At 42.5% G+C, this 19,913-nt stretch overlaps 1 protein-coding gene across 1 annotated transcript in view; it reads left to right on the top strand.

The window, feature by feature from the left end:
• SLC2A9 (solute carrier family 2 member 9) overlaps nt 1-19,913 on the top strand; it is a 101,735-nt gene that overhangs the window by 7,970 nt on the left and 73,852 nt on the right. The window contains exons 3-4 of the mRNA XM_070948180.1: nt 9,909-10,069; nt 17,086-17,210. Of these exons, the coding sequence (XP_070804281.1) occupies nt 9,909-10,069; nt 17,086-17,210 (286 nt within the window). The remainder of the gene's footprint in view (nt 1-9,908; nt 10,070-17,085; nt 17,211-19,913) is intronic.

Raw genomic sequence — 19,913 nt, 5'->3', positions numbered from 1 at the left:
ACAACCAGTTCGCCTAGGGTCAGGTTGGCCGTCATGGGAGGCATGGCCCATCCCCGTCTTCCAGCTCTGCCACACATGTGGGACGGGCCTCCTACGATGGCCAACCTGACCTGGGTGAACCAGTTGTTAAATTACACACACCCCCACTATCAAAGTGGATCCTGGGTGCTGCACTGCAATGGAGAAATTGCACGAGGGAAGGAGGAGGAGCAGGGAGAAGAAATAAGGAAAGCAGCCTCCTCCTTCCCTTGTGCCATCTACTCCATTGCCCATTTCTCCATTGCAATGCAGCACCGTGCCATGGAGCTTGCCCCACCCACAACCGCCCAGATGCCCTCGCTTCTCCCAAGAAAGATGGTGAAAGAAAGACGATTCCAACACGTGCTGAATGCCGTAATTAAGCCATGGCTTCCTAAGATGCCACCTCTGTCACTGGATAAAGTGAGGAGGGCAAATCATGGCAACTCCAGCCCAAACAAAGTGAAAGAAGAAGAAACGCAAGAGCAGCGCCGCCTGCATCTCTTCTCTGCCCCCAAACAGTGCACTTCTCCTAAAGGCCTCTAGTTTGATGCGCCTGCCCACTCTGCCTCTTTCTGCAGTGCCTCTCCCATGCCTGTGTTCAGGGAGGGAGGGAGCGATAAAAGAGGTGGCCATCTTGGGCTCCCTTGCTGGGGCTGTGCATGTGCAAGCAGGGGGGGAGGGAGGCAAGCCAAGGCTGTGGTAAGGGAGTGACTTGTTCCTTTGCGGAAGTGGTGGGAAAGGGAAGCAGCCGGACTGCTGCTGCTTTTTATTGGGGTTCATGGAGCGAGATGGGATTCCTCTTGCTGTCTCTTCTCCCCTCCTAAGTGCCATGGCACTTAGCCAACTGCAATTTGGAGGTGGCAGGTGGAGAGGGGTCGGGTTGGGTCGGGGAGGAAGGCTATTCAGCCAGTTCTCTGAACTCCACAAAAATTTAGCTACCAGTTCTACTGAACCGGTGAGAACCGGCTGAATCCCACTACTGTTTTCAGGCAATTGATTAAATTCTCTGGAGTAATGATTATATAATTTCAAAAGGGTTTTTTATTAATTGTTCATTTTTATCTACACTTAATATATTATTGGCAGTCGTTATCTTTTTAAGTGAGAACATACCATCTTGAAGTAATTAATATATCTCACAATTGGTATTTTTTTATTTCCCCTTTTTAAATTTAATAAAGAACAAGCGGGAATCTATTCCTTCAGTGGAAGCACTATTCTTGTATTTCTGATTTTACTTTTCCTTGCTTGGTTAATTTGCATAAGACTGCATAGTTACATCCATATATGGTTATCCTTGTTTTTATACAGGTAGTCCTCGAATTATGACAGTTCACTTAGCGACAGTTCAAAGTTGTGTCTCCCTCCCCCCAATACTTATGACACAGACCCGTAGTTACGAATGTTGCAGCACCATGGCAGTCATTCACCCTTATGACTGACCACAGAGACATTGCAATATTCCCCCTGTCTATTTCCACCCCCAGGGACCTGGTCATGCTATGCTAGCCCACTGGCTCTTTCCCACTCCATTACCAATTGATTGCTCACTTACCTTTTGATGATCCAGAGTTCTAGAACAGGCTGACCGCTCCTTCTCTCTCCTCAAGTGAGCTGTCTCTTCTCCAGCCTCTCTGCTGTGGGGTTTGTGCGGCAGCATGGTGCGGAGCGGTGAGAGTAAAGGCAGAGCAGGACAAATACACCCTGCTCAGCTTGGCTGACTTACCAATGCTGCTTGTGCAGGATGCCTGATCTGCTTCTTTTTTTTTGCAAAGGGATGGAGGGCTTCAAGCAGTACGAGATTGTTTCCCTTGAAACCTTCCATCCCTTTGTAAAAGCTTTTGGCGCAGAGTAAAGAAACCTTTGGGGCATAGTCTCATGGTCCTTCAGGCTTCTCTTCTCCAAGCCAAAAGCTTTTGCAGAGGGACGGAAGGTTTCAAGCAGTGCAAGATCACTCCTCCGAAGGCTTCCATCCTTTTGCAAAACCTTTTGGCATGGAGAAGAGAAGCCTTTGGTGGCTTGGTCTTGTACTCCTTCAGACTCACCGAGACTGCCCAGCACTCCAAAAGTGAATCTGGTGTCCTGCACAGGTAGCTTAGTGAATTAGCCAAGCTGAGCAGGGCAGGCTCCTCCTGCTCTGCCTCTGCTCTCACTGCTTCACTTTTGGAGTGCCCTGAGCAGACAAAGAAACTATGGCAGAGAAGCTGGAGGGGACAGCTTGCTTGATTATCGAGATCTTTGAAAGGTAAGTGACCTGGTGGGGCAGGATGGGGGAGGAGGAAGTATGAGATATCTCAGTGGGTTGTGGGAGCCCTGGGTGGTCAGTAGCACTAGAGCCCTCATGGTCTTCCCCACCCTGAGATATCTCATGTGTACTTAACAACCTGTGCATTTGATTAGTAAATGCAATGGGTAAAGCAGGGAAGGATCACATTCATTTAACGTGATCCAATTAATGAATCCACAGGTTACAAATGTAATTGTCCGGCTCTATTATATTTGTAACTCTAGGATTACCTCTACCTGTTAACATTTTGGAAATAAAAGTCCATAAAGTGTGATGTGGTCAGTAAGCTTTACACATTATTGTAGCTGTAACAATAAATATTAGTGGGACAGGGAAATCAAGTTCCATGTGTTTCATCTTCTTTATAGACGAGCCATAGTGGCACAGTGGTTAGAGTGCAGTACTGCAGGCTACTTCTGCTGACTGCCAGCTGCCTGCAGTTTGGCAGTTGAAATCTCACCAAGCTCACGGTTGACTCAGCTTTCCATCCTTGGGTAAAATGAGGACCCAAATTGTTGGGGGCAATATGCTGTCTCTGTAAACACTTAAGAGAGCGCTGTAAAGCACTGTGAAGTGGTATATAAGTCTAAGTGCTATTGCTATTTATAGATACACTGAGTCCACACTTTGGCTATGAATACTGTAGCTGTTTTCATGGGAAGACATAAGCTTTATTCATTTGTGGGTGCTTTGCTAGAAATTTCTTGGCTTCACCAGCTTCTCATTCTTTAAAGCTGAAATCCTTTTCCAGCTAAGTGCTTTAATACTAGTTAACTAGATACCTTATAAATTTAAAATTAGGGAGATGCTTAGAAATACCAGATATACAGATTATCTGATACTCAAGACAATGTATAAAATTAACTAGGTGCAATTTCCTTAAACAGCTTGTGGCTACAGGTAGTCCTTGATTTACAGGCATTCATTTAGTGATTGTTCAAAGTTACAACAGCACTGAAAAAAGTGACTTATGACTGTTTTTACCTTATGACTGTTGCAGCATTCCCATGGTCATGTGATCATAATTCAGACGCTTGGCAACTGGTATGTATTTATGATGACTGCAGTGTCCTCAGAACACCTTTTGCAACCTTCTGACAATAAAGTCAATAGGAAAGCCAGAATCACTTAATAACTGTATTACTAACTGCAGTGCAGTGATTCTGGCAACTATGGCAAGAAATATTGTAAAATTGGGCAAGACTGACTTAACAACTGTCTTGCTTAGTAATAGAAATGTTGGGCTCAACTGTGGTTGTGTATAATAACAATTACCTATATAACAACTGTTGTCCAAAGAGGTTAAAGTAGCATCACCGATCATGGATAGTTCCATTATCATTTGGACTTGTAAACAGGTATAAAAGAAAAGCTGACATAAACTCTTACTCTTAACATTATTAGCAAAGCAATATTACTTAAATATGCTATTATGGCCTCAGTTTGGCATTAAGCAAAGACTTAGATTTGAGCTATCTGAGCAAATTAAGTTCACATCTGATAATGACTTTTTGGAAAGGGCTTATTAGACAAGTGTTTCCTAAAGTATAATCCAAGATTCTCCAGGAAATCAAAATTATTTGCCAGATATTGAAGATATTTGTAAAAATTTAAAACAGCTCTTTATTTTTCTTTGTTAAAAATATAGAGTTTTTATTTACGTTAACGTCTAATGGGTTTATAATATGATTGATTCAGTATATATTTTACAAATGTGTCCATTTTAATTTTAATTAAGCATAATATGGCAAATATCAGCAAATATAACCCATAAAACAAAAGCCCCTTTGGGGTCCTCCATCATTTTTAAAAACAGGAAGGGGTCATGAAAACAAAAAGTTAAGGAAGTTTGTCTTAGACTGAAAAGAAAGAGGTCACTAAACCTCAGAAGTCTGAGGAAAAAAGTTCTGATGCTTGTCAGTGTCATAGTTATCTATAAATGGACCACCTTAGTGGTTCATTGGAACCATATTTCGCAGAGCCCTTACAAAGTTGCTGTGCTGAGTCCAGGTGCAAGACAGTGCATGCAAACACAATATGGTAGCCAAAAAATTACTACAGAATATACAGTGACCAAAGGAGAAATGAGCATTTATTACATAGTTATTTCAGTAGTGTTCCAATATTGTTGATGGTCATTCATGATAGTCATACAAAGTGCAGATTATTTTTCACTGGAACACTAAATTAGTCACGGTGAAATTGTGTTTATCTCGCACCTTTGACCCCATTACTTGCACTTTGGTCACTGATGAAATCCATTACATGCTTCAGCAATTGATCTAGTAAACACAGGTCATTTTATTCAAATGTGACTTCAGAAATGACTTCTTCTGAAGGAAAAGCATTTGTGTGTGTTGTGTTTGATGAGTGTAAACCAGTCCCTAAATGGTAATTGACCTATTGTGTTCCCCCCCTCAAATAACAAAGAGGTAGTTAAGTTCTTTAATTTAGAAATGAACTATGGAAAATATAGATAGTCTTTGACTAATGACCATAACTGAGCCCGACATTTCCATTGCTAAGTAAGACAGTTGTTAAATGAGTTTGTCCCCATTTTATAATCTTTTTATCACAGTTGTTGAGTAAATCACTGCAGTTGTTAACTTAGTAGCACAGTTGTTAAGTGAATTTGGCTTCCCTGTTGACCTTGGTTCTCAGAAGGTCACAAAAGGTGATCACATGATCCCAGGAAACTGCAACCATCATAAATATGAGCCAGTTGCCAAGGTCTGAATTTTGATCACATGGCCATGGGGATGCTGCAACAGTTTTAAGTGCAAAAAATGGTCTTAAGTCACATTTTTCAGTGCTGTTATAACTTCAGATAGTTGCTAAACGAATAGCTGTAAGCAGAGAACTACTTGTACATTCATTGCAAATGAAAAAAGAGCATCTAAAATTTTACCACTTCCAAGGGAAGTTAAATGCTGAGTTTTCAGTGACATAATAAATACTTGTTAAAGAGGAGAAAATGGAGAAAAACAGGTTTATCTGAAATGTTGGAATTTCCTCTGAAATGTGAAAAACAATTGAGATTCCAACTATTTTTTTAAACTGCAATGCAAGCACCACCTGTTCAAATTGCAGGATTCATGGGAGAATCTCAGAATCTTGGTGACTTTAAAGGGGCCTCTCTGAATCAACAAAGGCAGGCTATGTAATCATGGCACATTGAAAAAGAAAAGTAGGGATGGAAATGAGAACGTTGAAAGACTACTCCCATAGCTTTTCTTAGTTTCCTAGAAATTCTGCTTTTCTGGAACAAAAGGAGGAATTGACATCTTTTTTCTCAGAACTTTTAGAGGAATTTTATTTATGTAATTTTATCCCACTTTTTAATATTAAAAGCATTCAAAGTGGATTTACTTGTTTAGAAAATATTTTTTAAAGCACCTTTAGGAGCACAAAGGAATTTTCCATTTCTGAAATCAATCTTGGTGCCCAGTTGTGATATGTGCATCCAGTTTGATCTTCCCAGGTGGAACAAGTATATACAGTCAGGTCCAGAAATATTGGGACATCGACACAATTCTAACATCTTTGGCTCTATACACCACCACAATGGAGTTGGAATGAAACAAACACAATGTGCGTTAACTGCAGACTGTCAGCTTTAATTTGAGGGTATGTACATCCAACTCAGGTGAACGGTGTAGGACTTAACAGCAGTTTGTATATGTGCCTCCCACTTGTTAAGGGACCAAAAGTAATGGGACAGTTGGCTTCTCAGATGTTCCATGGCCAGGTGTGTGATATTCCCTCATTACCCCAATTACAATGTGCAGATAAAAGGCCCAGAGTTCTTTTCAAGTATGCTATTTGCATTTGGAATCTGTTGCTGTCAACTCTCAAGATGAGATCCAAAGAGCTGTCACTACCAGTGAAGCAAGCCATTATTAGGCTGAAGAAACAAAACAAACCCATCAGAGAGATAGCAAGAACATTAGGCATGGCCAAAACAACTGTTTGAAACATTCTCAAAAAGAAGGACTGCACCGGTGAGTTCAGCAACACCAAAAGACCTGGGAGACCATGGAAAACAAGTGTGGTGGATGACCGAAGAATTCTTTCCCTGGTGAAGAAAACACCCTTCACAACAGTTGGCCAGATCAAGAACACTCTCCAGGAGATAGGTGTATGTGTGTCAAAGTCAACAATCAAGAGAAGACTTCACCAGAGTGAATACAGAGGGTTCACCACAAGATGTAAACCATTGGTGAGCTTCAAAAACAGGAAGGCCAGATTAGAGTTTGCCAAACAACATCTAACAAAGCCTTCACAGTTCTGGAACAAGATCCTATGGACAGATGAGACCAAGATCAACTTGTACCAGAGTGATGGGAAGAGAAGAGTATGGAGAAGGAAAGGAACTGCTCATGATCCTAAGCATACCACCTCATCAGTGAAGCATGGTGGTGGTAGTGTCATGGCGTGGGCATGTATGGCTGCCAATGGAACTGGTTCTCTTGTATTTATTGATGATGTGACTGCTGACAAAAGCAGCAGGATGAATTCTGAAGTGTTTTGGGCAATATTATCTGCTCACATTCAGCCAAATGCTGCAGAACTCATTGGACGGCACTTCATAGTGCAAATGGACAATGACCCAAAGCATACTGCAAAAGCAACCAAAGAGTTTTTGAAGGGACAGAAGTGGAATGTTATGCAATGGCCAAGTCAATCACCTGACCTGAATCCCATTGAGCATGCATTTCACTTTCTGAAGACAAAACTGAAGGGAAAATGCCCCAAGAACAAGCAGGAACTGAAGACAGTTGCAGTAGAGGCCTGGCAGAGCATCACCAGGGATGAAACCCAGCGTCTGGTGATGTCTATGCATTCCAGACTTCAGGCTGTGATTGACTGCAAAGGATTTGCAATCAAGTATTAAGAAGGGAAAGTTTGATTTATGATTATTATTCTGTCCCATTACTTTTGGTCCCTTAACAAGTGGGAGGCACATATGCAAACTGCTGTAAGTCCTACACCGTTCACCTGAGTTGGATGTACATACCCTCAAATTAAAGCTGACAGTCTGCAGTTAAAGCACATTGTGTTTGTTTCATCCAAACTCCATTGTGGTGGTGTATAGAGCCAAAGATGTTAGAATTGTGTCGATGTCCCAATATTTCTGGACCTGACTGTAAATTGCAGGGGAAGTGCTGAATGCAAAAAAAAACACATCACTTCCACTCTGGTCTAAAATTACTGCTTTGCTCATTGACTTCTGTCTTTCCCAATAGGATTTGATGTGTTTCCTTGTCTTCAGCTTGATTGAATCAATTAATTATCTCTAACTCTTACCTCATTCTATCACTGCTACAACATAATCTAACTTGGATGGAGCTTGTGGCAAATTTAATTCCTTTCTTCCTTTATAGCAGGTATATCAAACTCGCGACCCACGGCCTAGATGCGTCACGTGCCCACATCCGGTTTAGTGAAGGGGAAAAAAGTCCTGATATGTCATGTGACACTGCTGTGATGCTGCAAGTTTGACACCCCTGCTTTATAGCACTCAACATTTATGGCACTTCTTGGGCTCTGGGTTTTAGGAAGCACTGGACATGACATATGCCTGCTTATCTCTCACTCTGCCTGGTTGAACGTGCTCCAGTGATGCAAATCTCAAGCTGTTTGGGCAGTTACTTACTGATAGAAGCCTCTCTGGAGCTGTTTTGAGATGACATACTGTAGCAGAGGATAACTTGCTCTGTTTATTCCAGGCCTCTACAAAGCTAAATTCATGTCTGTGTCTACTGTCCAATTAGCGAACCCAAAACAAGGAAACACTCTTGGGAGAATTGAATTACCAAAAGTAAAACTTTATTGGATACACCATGTTGATACTGAAGAAACAAAACCAGCTCTAATTTCCCGTGCAGATGCTCGCCCTGTTAAACAATACTTTCTCCTCCTCCCTACCCCTGGTTGATAACATTGTCCAATTATGAGACTGTCTTTCGTTTCAATCTCCTACAGTGGTGACTTTGCTGGCTCCCTGCTCTCACAATCTCTGCATACATTCTCCACATTCCATTTCCCTACCACCAGTTCATTTGCAAGTTGAAAAGCATTAGGTTTGAAAGAAGTGGTTCAATCTTGACAGTCTGACAATCATGTAACAATAAACAATTTTGTAGTTGGATTTTCTTAAGCATGTTTTTAGTAATGGTAGATTCACTACATTCCAGCTGGAATCTGAGTACAGTCATACCTTGGCACTCGACTACTTCAAAACTCCTTGAATTCGTATTTGACATGTTTTGAAGCAGAAATCTTGTCCAGGTGCTCATCTTTCTCCTGGTAGTCAACATGCAAGGAAGAACTTGCTGATGTCAGCTGCCTTGTGACTCACTATTTCTTCCAGCTGAAATGATAAGTCACATGGTTTTCTCGCTACCTGTCAGTTTTGATATTCAACATATCTTTCAGAATGGATTACTGACGAGGACCGAGGTACTATTGTATAATTAATGATAAAAGAGTTTGCATGCTTATCTGCATTATTTCTGGAGCATTTTTGGAAAGCGGTTGATGTTATCCATGAGAAGGATTGTAGTTGAGGCCATAGTGTATTGTCAGTATGTATGAGAGTTCATGACTGGCAGCGACATGGTAACAAGGTCAGCCAATGAATAGGGCATAGCAACAAAGTCACCCAGTGGGAGCTGAAACAGGAAGGAACCTGAGCATGGCTCTGTATTAAGCTCTGTGCTCAGCTCTAAAACTGAAACTAGTCTGCTGACTGAAACTGTTCTTTCCTCTGTCTGTGTTTTGCTTGTAACTACTATCATGTTGGAAGAATCAGCCATTGGTATTGTATATTTATTTTCATGTGTTCTATTATACATAAAGAAAAGTTAATGAATCCTGCTGAATCAGTTACCTGTGTGTGCTTTCTGGATTTGATTGCTGCAACAAACTCTGACATGTATGACCAACTCTGAGACTCAATATTCCAGGAACTATTCCAGATCCTTGGAAATAGAGGGTCATAGGAAAACCTATGGCACTGAAGAGATCCTATTGGTCCAGGACACAATAGAATAGGAGCACTTCATCTTTATCATCATCATATCCCACCTCTATTTTGTTCAACTCAAGATAGTGTACATAATGCTTCTGCTGCTATTTTCTCTGCAAACATGACCACGAGAAAACTGGGAAGGAGGGTACAGGTACTACTCAGGAACCTTTGAAGACTTTTTGTCTGTAGTCTCTACAAATGTTGTAATGATCATACAGAAGTGAAGGACAGAGCCTACTGCCCCTATGCCCCCTCCCCTGATGACTAGTGGAGTGGGGGCAGGCTTGCTTCTCTACACAAACAGGAAACCAATAGCGACCTTTAAACTTTCAAAAATACAACCAAGGGGGGTTTCCCATCCCACATGTTCCATAAAGCTCTGTGTCAGTAGGCAAGTTGGTGTAAAATGCACATCCCATTTTAAAAAGACTCCTTATGGCGGAATTTTTAAGTATTGAAATAATTTGGTTTTATGTTTTAAAAAAATGTTAATTTGTAATTATATTTGTCTACACTGATAAGTATTTATTTATTTATTTATTATTTATTTATTGGGATTGCTTGTAGTTTATTAAGAAGTTTTACAATGAAACCTGGGAAAGAAGATATAACCAGTCAATCACTGAGCAGTCACTTACCTTGCTGTGGACTTTATCGGTCTCCATTTTTGCTGTTGGTGGACTTCTGGGTGCATTAATTGTTACTCCAGCTGTCAAGTATTTTGGTCGGTAAGCATTATATTGAAAACAATACTCTGCATATTTTTCTTTTCCTCTAGCTGATAATATTTTTGCATCTGCATTTAAAATATGAAGTAAGATACTTCCCATGATAAAACAGTTGTGATTATTAGCAAGTAATAATGTATGAAATGCAATTTTGTATAAATTAGGCTTTTTTTGAAAAAAAGTTCTACTTTTAAAAATATTGTTTAGAAGTCTAAAATAGCAATGAGTCTCTGGGACTGAACTATCACAGTTTTTGCATCTCTTTGCTGCCATCTAGTGGCCATCTAATTCTATTTATGACAAAATTGATTACGATATTTATTTCTCAATAAATCTAACAAGAATGTCCTGATATATGAACCCATAATTCTCCTCAAACCAAGTGCAGGAGGATTGGTTTATATCCTATACCAAGAGTAGACAGTTTCTCTCACATTTTCACCACCAACTACTATTTGTATTGACATTGGAAGTGTTAAATAGAAATATTAGGCAAGATATAGAAATTAAAGGTATGGAAATAAAAAAGGAACAATATAAACTACAGGCATTTGCAGATGATTTTCTTTTTATGTTGGAAGACCCACAAGAAAATGGACTTAAACTAATTACAAAAATAGAAGAATATGGTGAAGTTGCAGGACTGAACATAAATAAAGAAAAAACCAAAACAATAGTTAAAAATGTTACAGACATACAGAAAAAAGAACTAACGAGGAAAATAGGTATACAGATAGTCAAGAGAGTTAAATATTTAGGAATTCAATTAATGGCAAGGTGTGTAACGATTAAATAAGATAATTATTATAAATCATCCAACTGGTATGGATCTAGATAGACAGCTTCATCCAGGTACTGGGGGAGTTGTCGCGCCACCACACTCTCAACAACCTTCGCCACAAAGCGAAGGTTGGAGACTGGACGATAGTTTGCTAATACAGCCGAGTCCAGGGAAGACTTCTTGAGGAGGGGCCTCACCACCGCCTCTTTCAGAGCAGAGGGAAAGAAGCCCTCACTCAAGGAAGTGTTAATAATCACCTGGAGCCAGCCTCGTGTGACCGCCCAGGAGGCCAGCACCAACCAGGAGAGACACGGGTCCAATAAACATGTGGCAGCGCTAAGTCTACCCAGAATCCTCGGGAGTCACATGGTCAAACTCCTCCCAGATAACACTCTCAAGACCCACCTCCGTCACCCCATCTGAACCTACCCAATTGGAGTCCAGACCTTCCCGAATCTGAGCGATTTTATCATGCAGATATTGCACAAAATCCTCAGCCCTACCCTGTAAGGGGTCTTCCCCGCTCCCAACTGAAGTAGGGAGCGGGTCACCCTAAACAGGGCGGCTGGGCGGTTCTCTGCAGACGCAATAAGAGTGGAAAAATAATTCGATTTTGCCACTCTTATCGCCACTAGGTAGATCTTAATATGAGACCTCACCAGTGTTCGGTCAGATTCGGAACGGATGGCCCTCCAATCGCTCTCCAGGTGTCTTTTCCGGCGCTTCATCTCCCTCAGCTCCTCAGAAAACCAGGGAGCCAATTGGGATCAGCACTGGGTCAGAGGCCGCAAAGGCACGACGCGGTCCAAAGCTCCAACGGCCGCCCTATCCCAGGCGGCCACCAGTTTTTCAGTCGAGTCATGAGCCAGAGCCTCAGGGAATGGCCCAAGCTCCGTCAGGAACCTATCCGGATCCATCAGGCGCCTGGGAGCGGAACCACCTAGTCGGTTCCATCTCCCTGTGGCGGAGGGTAGCGGCTTGAAAGTCTAGTCGAAGGAGTGAATGATCTGACCATGACAAGCTTGGTGACTATATCCCTTGTTTCTAGATCATTCAACCACTGACCAGAGACAAAAGTCAGGTCCAGAATGTTTCCCCTTGTGTGAGTAGGGCCTTGAACTAATTGGGTCAGGTCCATGGCCGTCATGGAAGCCATGAACTCCTGAGCTGCCTCCGACGTTTCACTGACAGATGGCAGGTTGAAATCCCCCATGACTATAAGTCTGGGGGTATCCACCGCCACCCTGGCTATTACGTTGAGCAGCTCAGGCAGGGCCGCCGCTACGTGGTAGGGAGCCAGGCATACAATCAGCAAACCCATCTGAACCCCACGACACCACTTCACAAGGAGGGACTCACATCCGGCTATCTGAGGTACAGTGGCCTCCCTCGGACAGAGACCTTCTTTAATAATAGCCACCCCCCCCGCCCCTACCCTGGGCCCTCGGCTGATGGAATGCACGGAAACCTGGTGGGCATATTTCAACAAGGGGCACCCCCCCCGGACCCAGCCAGGTCTCCGTAATATCCGCCAGGTCCACTCCCCCCTTCTGGATAAGGTTGTAAATGAGGGGGGCTTTATTTACCACGGACCTGGCGTTGTACAACATCAGCTGGAGGCCCAGGCCCTGAGGATCTGTGCAACCCGGGGAACGAGAAGAGCATTGGGGACCGGAGTGCACAATCGCTCGAAGACAGCGAGTGCGCACTTCCAGAACATGATATGGCCCCCTGGTACCACCGTATTGATAATTGTATGGCTGAAGATCACAGGTCAACTCTCCCATGGTATCAAAAAAGTGTTTTAGACTTGCCCAGCATTGTTTTTGATTCAGATCTGGGGACAAAATAAAATTGCATGTACTTGCAAGAGAATTGTGCATGAATTGGCTAAGTTCACTCTCCAGGTTCTAACTTCTTACAGCTTGAGGTCTTCTTGTAGGCCACTGAATCTACAGCTGTGCTTACTATCTACAGCAGCAGCTCCACTAATTTAGGCAAATCTCTTCCTCAGAGGAGGCAGAAAGGATTGGTCGGGGAGTATTGCTGGGACAGAAATAGAGCAATACAGCCAGATAAAATGATGCTCCCAATTCTGTTTCCTGGAGTTTCTCCTTAAATATTGGGTATGGTAAGAATTAGGCTGCTATTGTCCAACCTGGAACCCATTTCTATGTCCTACAACTGTTTACATATGTGACATGCAAGTGTGGCAGTTGCAGGAATGCAGTGTTGTAGAACAGTTTGTTGTCATAAAAGTAAACCTAATCCATTGCTTTTACCTCCAAAACAATACTTTATCAAAGGGAGCATCACCCACCAGTCAGTTTTGCTTTTCTCTTCCTATGGTTTGGTTTGGTTTGGTTTTCTTTATTTTGCATTAGTATTATTTGCTTGGATTTTTTATTTTATAGTCTTACTTTTTTAAAATTATTATTTAGACTTCTATACCGCCTCATAGTACTTTACAGCCCTCTCTAAGCGGTTTACAAAGTTAGCATATAGTATATTGCATATTAGCATATTGCATTAGCATTAGCATATTGCAATCTGTGTCCTCATTTTACCCACCTTGGAAGGATGGAAGGCTGAGTCAACCTTGAGCCGGTGAGATTTGATCTGCTGATCTGCTGAACTAGCAGTCAGCTGAAGTAGCTGCAGTACTGCACTCTAACCACAGCGCCACCTCTGCATTTATTATGTGAAGTATCTCAAACTGACTAACACTGGCCTGCTTTCTTTGGTTCTCAAGCTATTTTGAACCTACAATGCTCCTGAATACGTTTTGATGATAGAATTTTGCTTCTTCACAGTGGACATTTTGGTGTAATGTAATAATCATAGTATCATAGGGCTGGAAGGGGCCTTGGAAATCTTCTAGTCCAACCCCATGCCCAAGGCAGGAGTCCTTATTCCATCCCAGACAAATGGTTGTCCAATCTTTTCTTGAAAACCACTAGTGATGAAACATCCACAACTCTGGGATGCAAGCTATTAATCTATTGATTAATTGTTTTCACTGTCAGGAAATTTCATCTTAATTCCATGTTGAAGTTCCCTCTGATTAGCTTCTACTCATTGCTTCTTGTCTTGCCCTCAGGTGCTATGTAGAATAAATCAACTACCTCTTCCCTGTAACAGCCCTTCAAGTATTGGAAGACTGCTATCATGTCACCTGTGAGGGCCACATAGGATGGACTTTGTAATACTTGAAACATGATTTTTGTAGTACTGTTGCATTGGCTGACTAACATGGGTTTTCTTTTCTTTTAAATTTGTTTTTTCAAATGTATTACTAATAATTTGCCATAAGTCTTAACCTTCAAAAAAAGCCTCTCTTTTGAGAGCAGGGACCCTCAGACCACTTGACATGGAATGACCCTTATCCTTTTCATAGGGAGACCCCATTTTATAAGAGTAATAAATAGTTTTTAAATTATATTCTGACTTGGTTGCATATTGGAAAAGATAAGCTGAGGCACAACCTAGAGCCAGATTAAGCCTTCTCTTAGTTAAGATAAATATACCTAGTTCTCTTAGCAGTTCATTGTACAACTTAGCCCCCAACCTCTTATTATCTTTGTTGCTATTCTCTGCACACTTTCTAGGCCTCAGCATCTTTTTTTGAATCATGGTTACCAGAACTGGACACATTATTTCAAGTGTGGCCTCATTTGAATTGTATTGATTATTGAGCAGTATTAACACTTCCCATGATTTTGATTTTGATTTTGTTGGTTTGACTTGTTTGGCAACTTCATCACACTGCTGACACATACTTAAGCAGGTATCCACCAGGACTCCTAAGTCCCTCTCACAGGCTCTACTGTTGAGCCAGGTACTAGAACAGCAATAGACTTATATACACTTCATAGTGCTTTACAGCCCTCTCTAAGCAGTTTATAGAGTCAGCATATTCCACCCAACAATCTGGCTCCTCATTTTACTGACATCAGAAGGATAGAAAGCTGAGTCAAATTGAACTCCTGGAGTGAGCAATGAGTTAGCCTGCAGTACTGCATTCTAACCACTGCACCACCACAGAATAATAGAGTTGGAAGGGACCTTGGAGGTCTTCTAGTCCAATCCCCTGCTAAAGCAGAAGACCCTATACCATTTCAGACAATCTTAAAAGCTTCCAGTTATGGGTCATCCACAACTTCGGCAGGAAGGCACTTGTTAATTGTTCTCGCTGTTAGGACATTTCTCCTTAATTCTAGGTGATTTCTCTCCTTGATTAGTTTCCATCCATCATTTCTTGTCTTGCCTTCTGGTGCTTTGGAAAATAAGTTGACCCCCCCTTTCTTTGTGCCAGCCCCTCAAATATTGGAACACTGCTATCATGTTTCCCCTAGTCCTTCTTTTCACTAAACTGTTTTTCATAAGTTTTAGCTTCCACCCCCACCCCCAATCATCTTTCTTGTTCTTCCCTGAATTTTTTCCATTGTCTTAACATCTTTTTATATTGACCTTGAATCTATCCCTCTATTAATCCAGACTAGGATTGCATTGGCTTTTGTGTATGCTGCCTCACACTGTTGGCATATATTCAAGTGATTATCTACTAGGACTCCAAGATCCCTCTCACAGTTACTGGCCAAGTTTCATCTAGACTGTACCTGTGCAATTGGTTTTTCTTGCCCAAGTGCAAAATCTTACTTCTATCCATAGTGAATTTCATTTTGTTAGATAGGGCACAGTGTTCAAGTCTGTCGAGATCCATCTGAATCTTGAGCCTATCCTCTGGGGTGTTGGCTATTCCTGCCAGCTTAGTGTCATATGCAAATTCAATGAGTTTCTCTTCTATTCCCTCATCTATATCATTTATGAAGATATTGAAGAGTACTGGGCCTAAAACAGAACCCTGCCCACCTCCCTCCATGTGGACATAGTTTCATTAAGGACTACATGTTGAATATAGTTTGTTTATCAGTTACAAATCCATCTGGTGGTAATGCTGTCTATCACACATTTTTCTAGCTTACCAAGAAGTAGGTTGTGGTCTACTTTGTCAGATGCCTTACTGAAATCCAAGTATATGGCATTTCACTGGTCTAGTAATTTAGTCACTTTGCCAAAAAAAATGAAAAACGAGAGAGAGAGAGAGAGAGAGAGAGAGAGAGAGAGAGAGAGAGAGAGAGAGAGAGAGAGAGAGATCCGATCCAACCTCGGAGAGTTATACCAGGGCTGGCAGCGGTGTGCTTCAGTGCCTGGCCAGTGGGGCACTTCTCACTCGGCCGCTTTCCCTCTTTCTTCTCCCTGCTCCTCCTCAGACAAAAGCTGCACTTTTCATCTGTCCATTGCAGCACAGCGCCCGGGATCTACTTTGACAAGTGGCGGGACTTGAGGGATGGTGAATCCCTGTTTGTGGCACGGTGGAGAAGGCAGAAGATCAGACCAGCCTGGCGGGTGTGGGGTGGGAAACCGAGCAGCGCTGAAAGCAGTTCTCTCTCTCTCTCACACACACACACACACACTCACTCAAACACAGAGGTTTGATCAGATTGTTCTCTCACTCTCTCACCCCACCTCATAGTGGTGGCACCAACCATGCTCTCCACGGCGACCTGCACTGCTTCGTCCTCCACCCCACCCCCACTGCCTCGCTTCATTCGCCTTCGTTCTTTGCCACTTCTCCTTGCTCGCCACCATAACAGAGCAGGAGGATGAGCAATGCATTGGTGTGGCAGCCACAAAGTGAGGTGGTGGGAGGTGAAAGACAAAATGAGGTAGTCTATCACTGAACATTCAACATCATTGAATGTGAGAGAGATCAGTGGAAATTTTTAAGAAGAGACTGGACAGGCATTTATATGGAATGATAGGGTCTTCTAGTTGAACAGGAGGTTGGACTAGAAGACTTCCAAGATCCCTTACAACTGTTATTCTGAAACCTGCACAGTTCTGGGGCTGCTGGTTGTCTCACCTACTTTAAGATAAATTCTGAAGAGACTCCCTGGCAAGACAGTTACAGTCAGATTCATTTGATCTACAGTATTTTGTATCCATGATTTTTAACTATCTTTAGCCTTTCTATCCATGGGTTTTTAGTTTGTCTGTTTTCCATTGCCTTCTCCTAAGCAGTTTGAAGGATATTTGTATATCCTTAATTTTGGCATTATAGGCATACTTTTGGCTTACTCTATTTGTCATGACAACTTTTACTTATTTTATTTTATGAAAAACTGTTTATCTGGCAATATAAGGAGGTAATAAGTAATTCGTTTCTTTTCAGAAAGCGAACGTTGCTGCTAAATAACGTGTTTGCCATTGTGGCTGCATTGTTTATGGCCTTCTCACTGCTGGCAGGAATCTTGGAAATGATTATTTTGGGCCGATTCATAATGGGCATTGATGGAGGTATGATTTAATTTATGCAAGAAACTGATGTTTAGTGAATCCCTGCACACTAGTCTTTTAACATCTCAACTGAATTACCTGGACCTGGAAAAATAGGCTGAATTCTTAAGAAATAAATTTTTTGATGCATTTTTTTTCTCGTTGACATTTTTATTTATAAAATACAAAATACAAAAGAAAATATGAAAACAATGGGGAGGAAAGGGGGAAGAAAATTGAGGAAGGATTAAGAAAAAAGAAGCATTGACTTCCGACTCTCTCTGTTGCAGTAAAATAAGGCATTAACATCAAATCACAACTTTTAGTTTTTTTCATAATAATATAAACTAGCCATTTCTAGAAGGATCTATCAGTCTCAGTGGTGGTATTCAAATTTTTTTACTACCAGTTCTGTGGGCGTGGCTTGTTTGGTGGGCGTGGCTTGGTGGTCATGTGATGGGGTGGGTGTGGCTTGGTGGTCATGTGATGGGGTGGGTGTGGCTTGGTGGTCATGTGACTGCGTGGGGTGACTAGGTGGTCATGATCCTAGTTCCTCCGATGAGGATTCCTGCCTCCGGACCTTTTGCAATCTGCAAAGGGTCATAGGAAACCAGATTCCATATAGCTCTGAACCCTTAAGGCAAACCAAATACAAGTGGTCCTCACTTGATGGCCGGTTGCTTAAAAAGTGTTCAAATTTACGACTGACCTTCCCAGATCTACTTGACCTGTTTTTGGAGTTTTGACAGACATGCACACACACACACACACACACACACACACACACACACACACACATACTTATGACCAGTTGCAACATCCCACAGAGTCATGTAAGTGAGGTTTTCTATGTTTTTTGCCAGTTTCCAACAATTCTTTCTGGTTTCCATTTAAAAATGTTTAAAAATTGCTGAGCACATTGTAAGCCGCCCTGAGTCTCCGGAGAAGGGCGGCATATAAATCAATTTTTTTTAAAAAATGTCCATTGGGGAAAATGGACTTGTTTAACAACCACAGTGTTCGATTAATGAGCACAAGGTTCACTTAATGGCCATGGTGTTTGCCTAACTCAGGGGTCTGTAACCTTAAACACTCAAAGAGCAATTTTTCTATTATTTATTTATTTATTTATTTATTTATTTATTTATTTATTTATTTATTTATTTATTTAATTAATTTGATTTCTATACCGCCCTACTCCTGAAGGACTCAGGGCGGTGGACAGCCAAACAATAAAATACATACATACAAAATTTAAAAAGTGGAATTAAAATCAAATTAAATAGTTTTGGCCCAGACAAATTAAAACCCCAATCAATTTAAAACCAATTTTAAAATTTGAATATATAAAATACTAAAAAATATTAAAAATTAAAAATCTTTTATAAAAGAGGGAGAAAATTCGCCCGCCTGGTGAAATAAAAAGGTCTTTAGAGCGCGGCGGAAGGTGCGCAGATCCGGGATCCTCCGTATCTCCGGGGGGAGCTCGTTCCAGATAGTAGGTGCCCCCACAGAGAAGGCTCTCCCCCTGAGGGCCGCCAGTCGGCATTGTTTGGCCGACGGCACCCGGAGGAGCCCCTCTCTATGGGAGCGTACCGGCCGGTGGGAGGCTAGTACTCAGGTCCTAAGCCATGGAGCGCTTTAAAGGTGGTAACCAAAACCTTGAAGCGCACCCGGAAGACCACCTGGAGCCTCCTGCAGCTCGCGCAGGAGGGGTGTTACATGGGAACGCCATGTCGCTCCCATTACCACCCGCGTGGCTGCACTCTGCGCCAGTTGGAGCCTCTGGGTGCTCCTCAAGGGGAGCCCCATGTAAAGAGTGTTACAATCGTCCAGGCGGGAGGTGACGAGGGCATGAGTGACCGTTATCTTTTAAACAGGTATCCCTCTCTGTCTCTTTTCTCCCTCTCTCTCTCCCCCCCACATCTCTTTCTCCTTCTCTCTCTGTCCTCTCTCTTTTTCTCTCATTTCTCTCTCATCTCTTTCTTTTTTTTCTCCCTATCTCTCTCTCATCTCTCTCATCTCTTTCTTTCTCCCTCTCTGTTTCTCATCTCTCCCTCTCTCTCTTCCTTTCTCTCATCTCCTCTCACTCATCTCTCTCTCATCTCTTTCTGTGTATGTGTATGTGTGTGTGTCTTGTCTCTCTCTTTCCCCCTCTCTCTGTCTCTTGTCTCTTTCTCTCCCTCTCTCATGTCTTTCTTTCCATCCCCCATCTCTGTGTCTCTTGTCTCTCTTTCCCTTCCCCCATCTCTTGTCCCTCTTTCCTTCCCTCTCTCCCTCCCTCTCTCTCTGTCTGTGGGGGTGGGGAAGGAACCTCTGAACTGGTGCTGGGTGGTGGGAAACTGACGTCTGGAGGCCGATGAGCCAGGTACTGAAGACCAGATGGGGGCAATCCCGCAGTCTCCCCAAAAATAACAGATGTCTTGTCACTTGCGATTGCTTCTGGTGAGGAGGAAGAGAAGCGCGGTGGGAAGAGGCTTGGTGGGTGTCAGACGGGCAGCGAGCACTTCATGGCTCCAAAGGGGGGTCGAGCCTCCCCGCTCACAACATCTTCACCTGAGGGCATCGTTGGCAGCCGCTTCCTGCATCAGCAGGTCTGTGCTCTCTTCCAGCAGTGCTCAGCCTCCTCGATGCGCAGAGGCAGGAGGTGGCGGTTTCTTTTGCTGCTTGCGAGGTGCGGGCGGCGAGCAGCAGAGTGAGTAAGCCAGTGATCTGCCGGCTGCC

This window comes from Pituophis catenifer, unplaced genomic scaffold (genome assembly GCF_029215685.1).
Source record: "Pituophis catenifer annectens isolate HBS135680 unplaced genomic scaffold, rPitCat1.0.hap2 SCAF_8, whole genome shotgun sequence".
Lineage (NCBI taxonomy): Eukaryota > Metazoa > Chordata > Lepidosauria > Squamata > Colubridae > Pituophis > Pituophis catenifer.
Note: the sequence above shows the minus strand (reverse complement) of the source record. Positions and strands in the feature narration are given on the sequence as shown.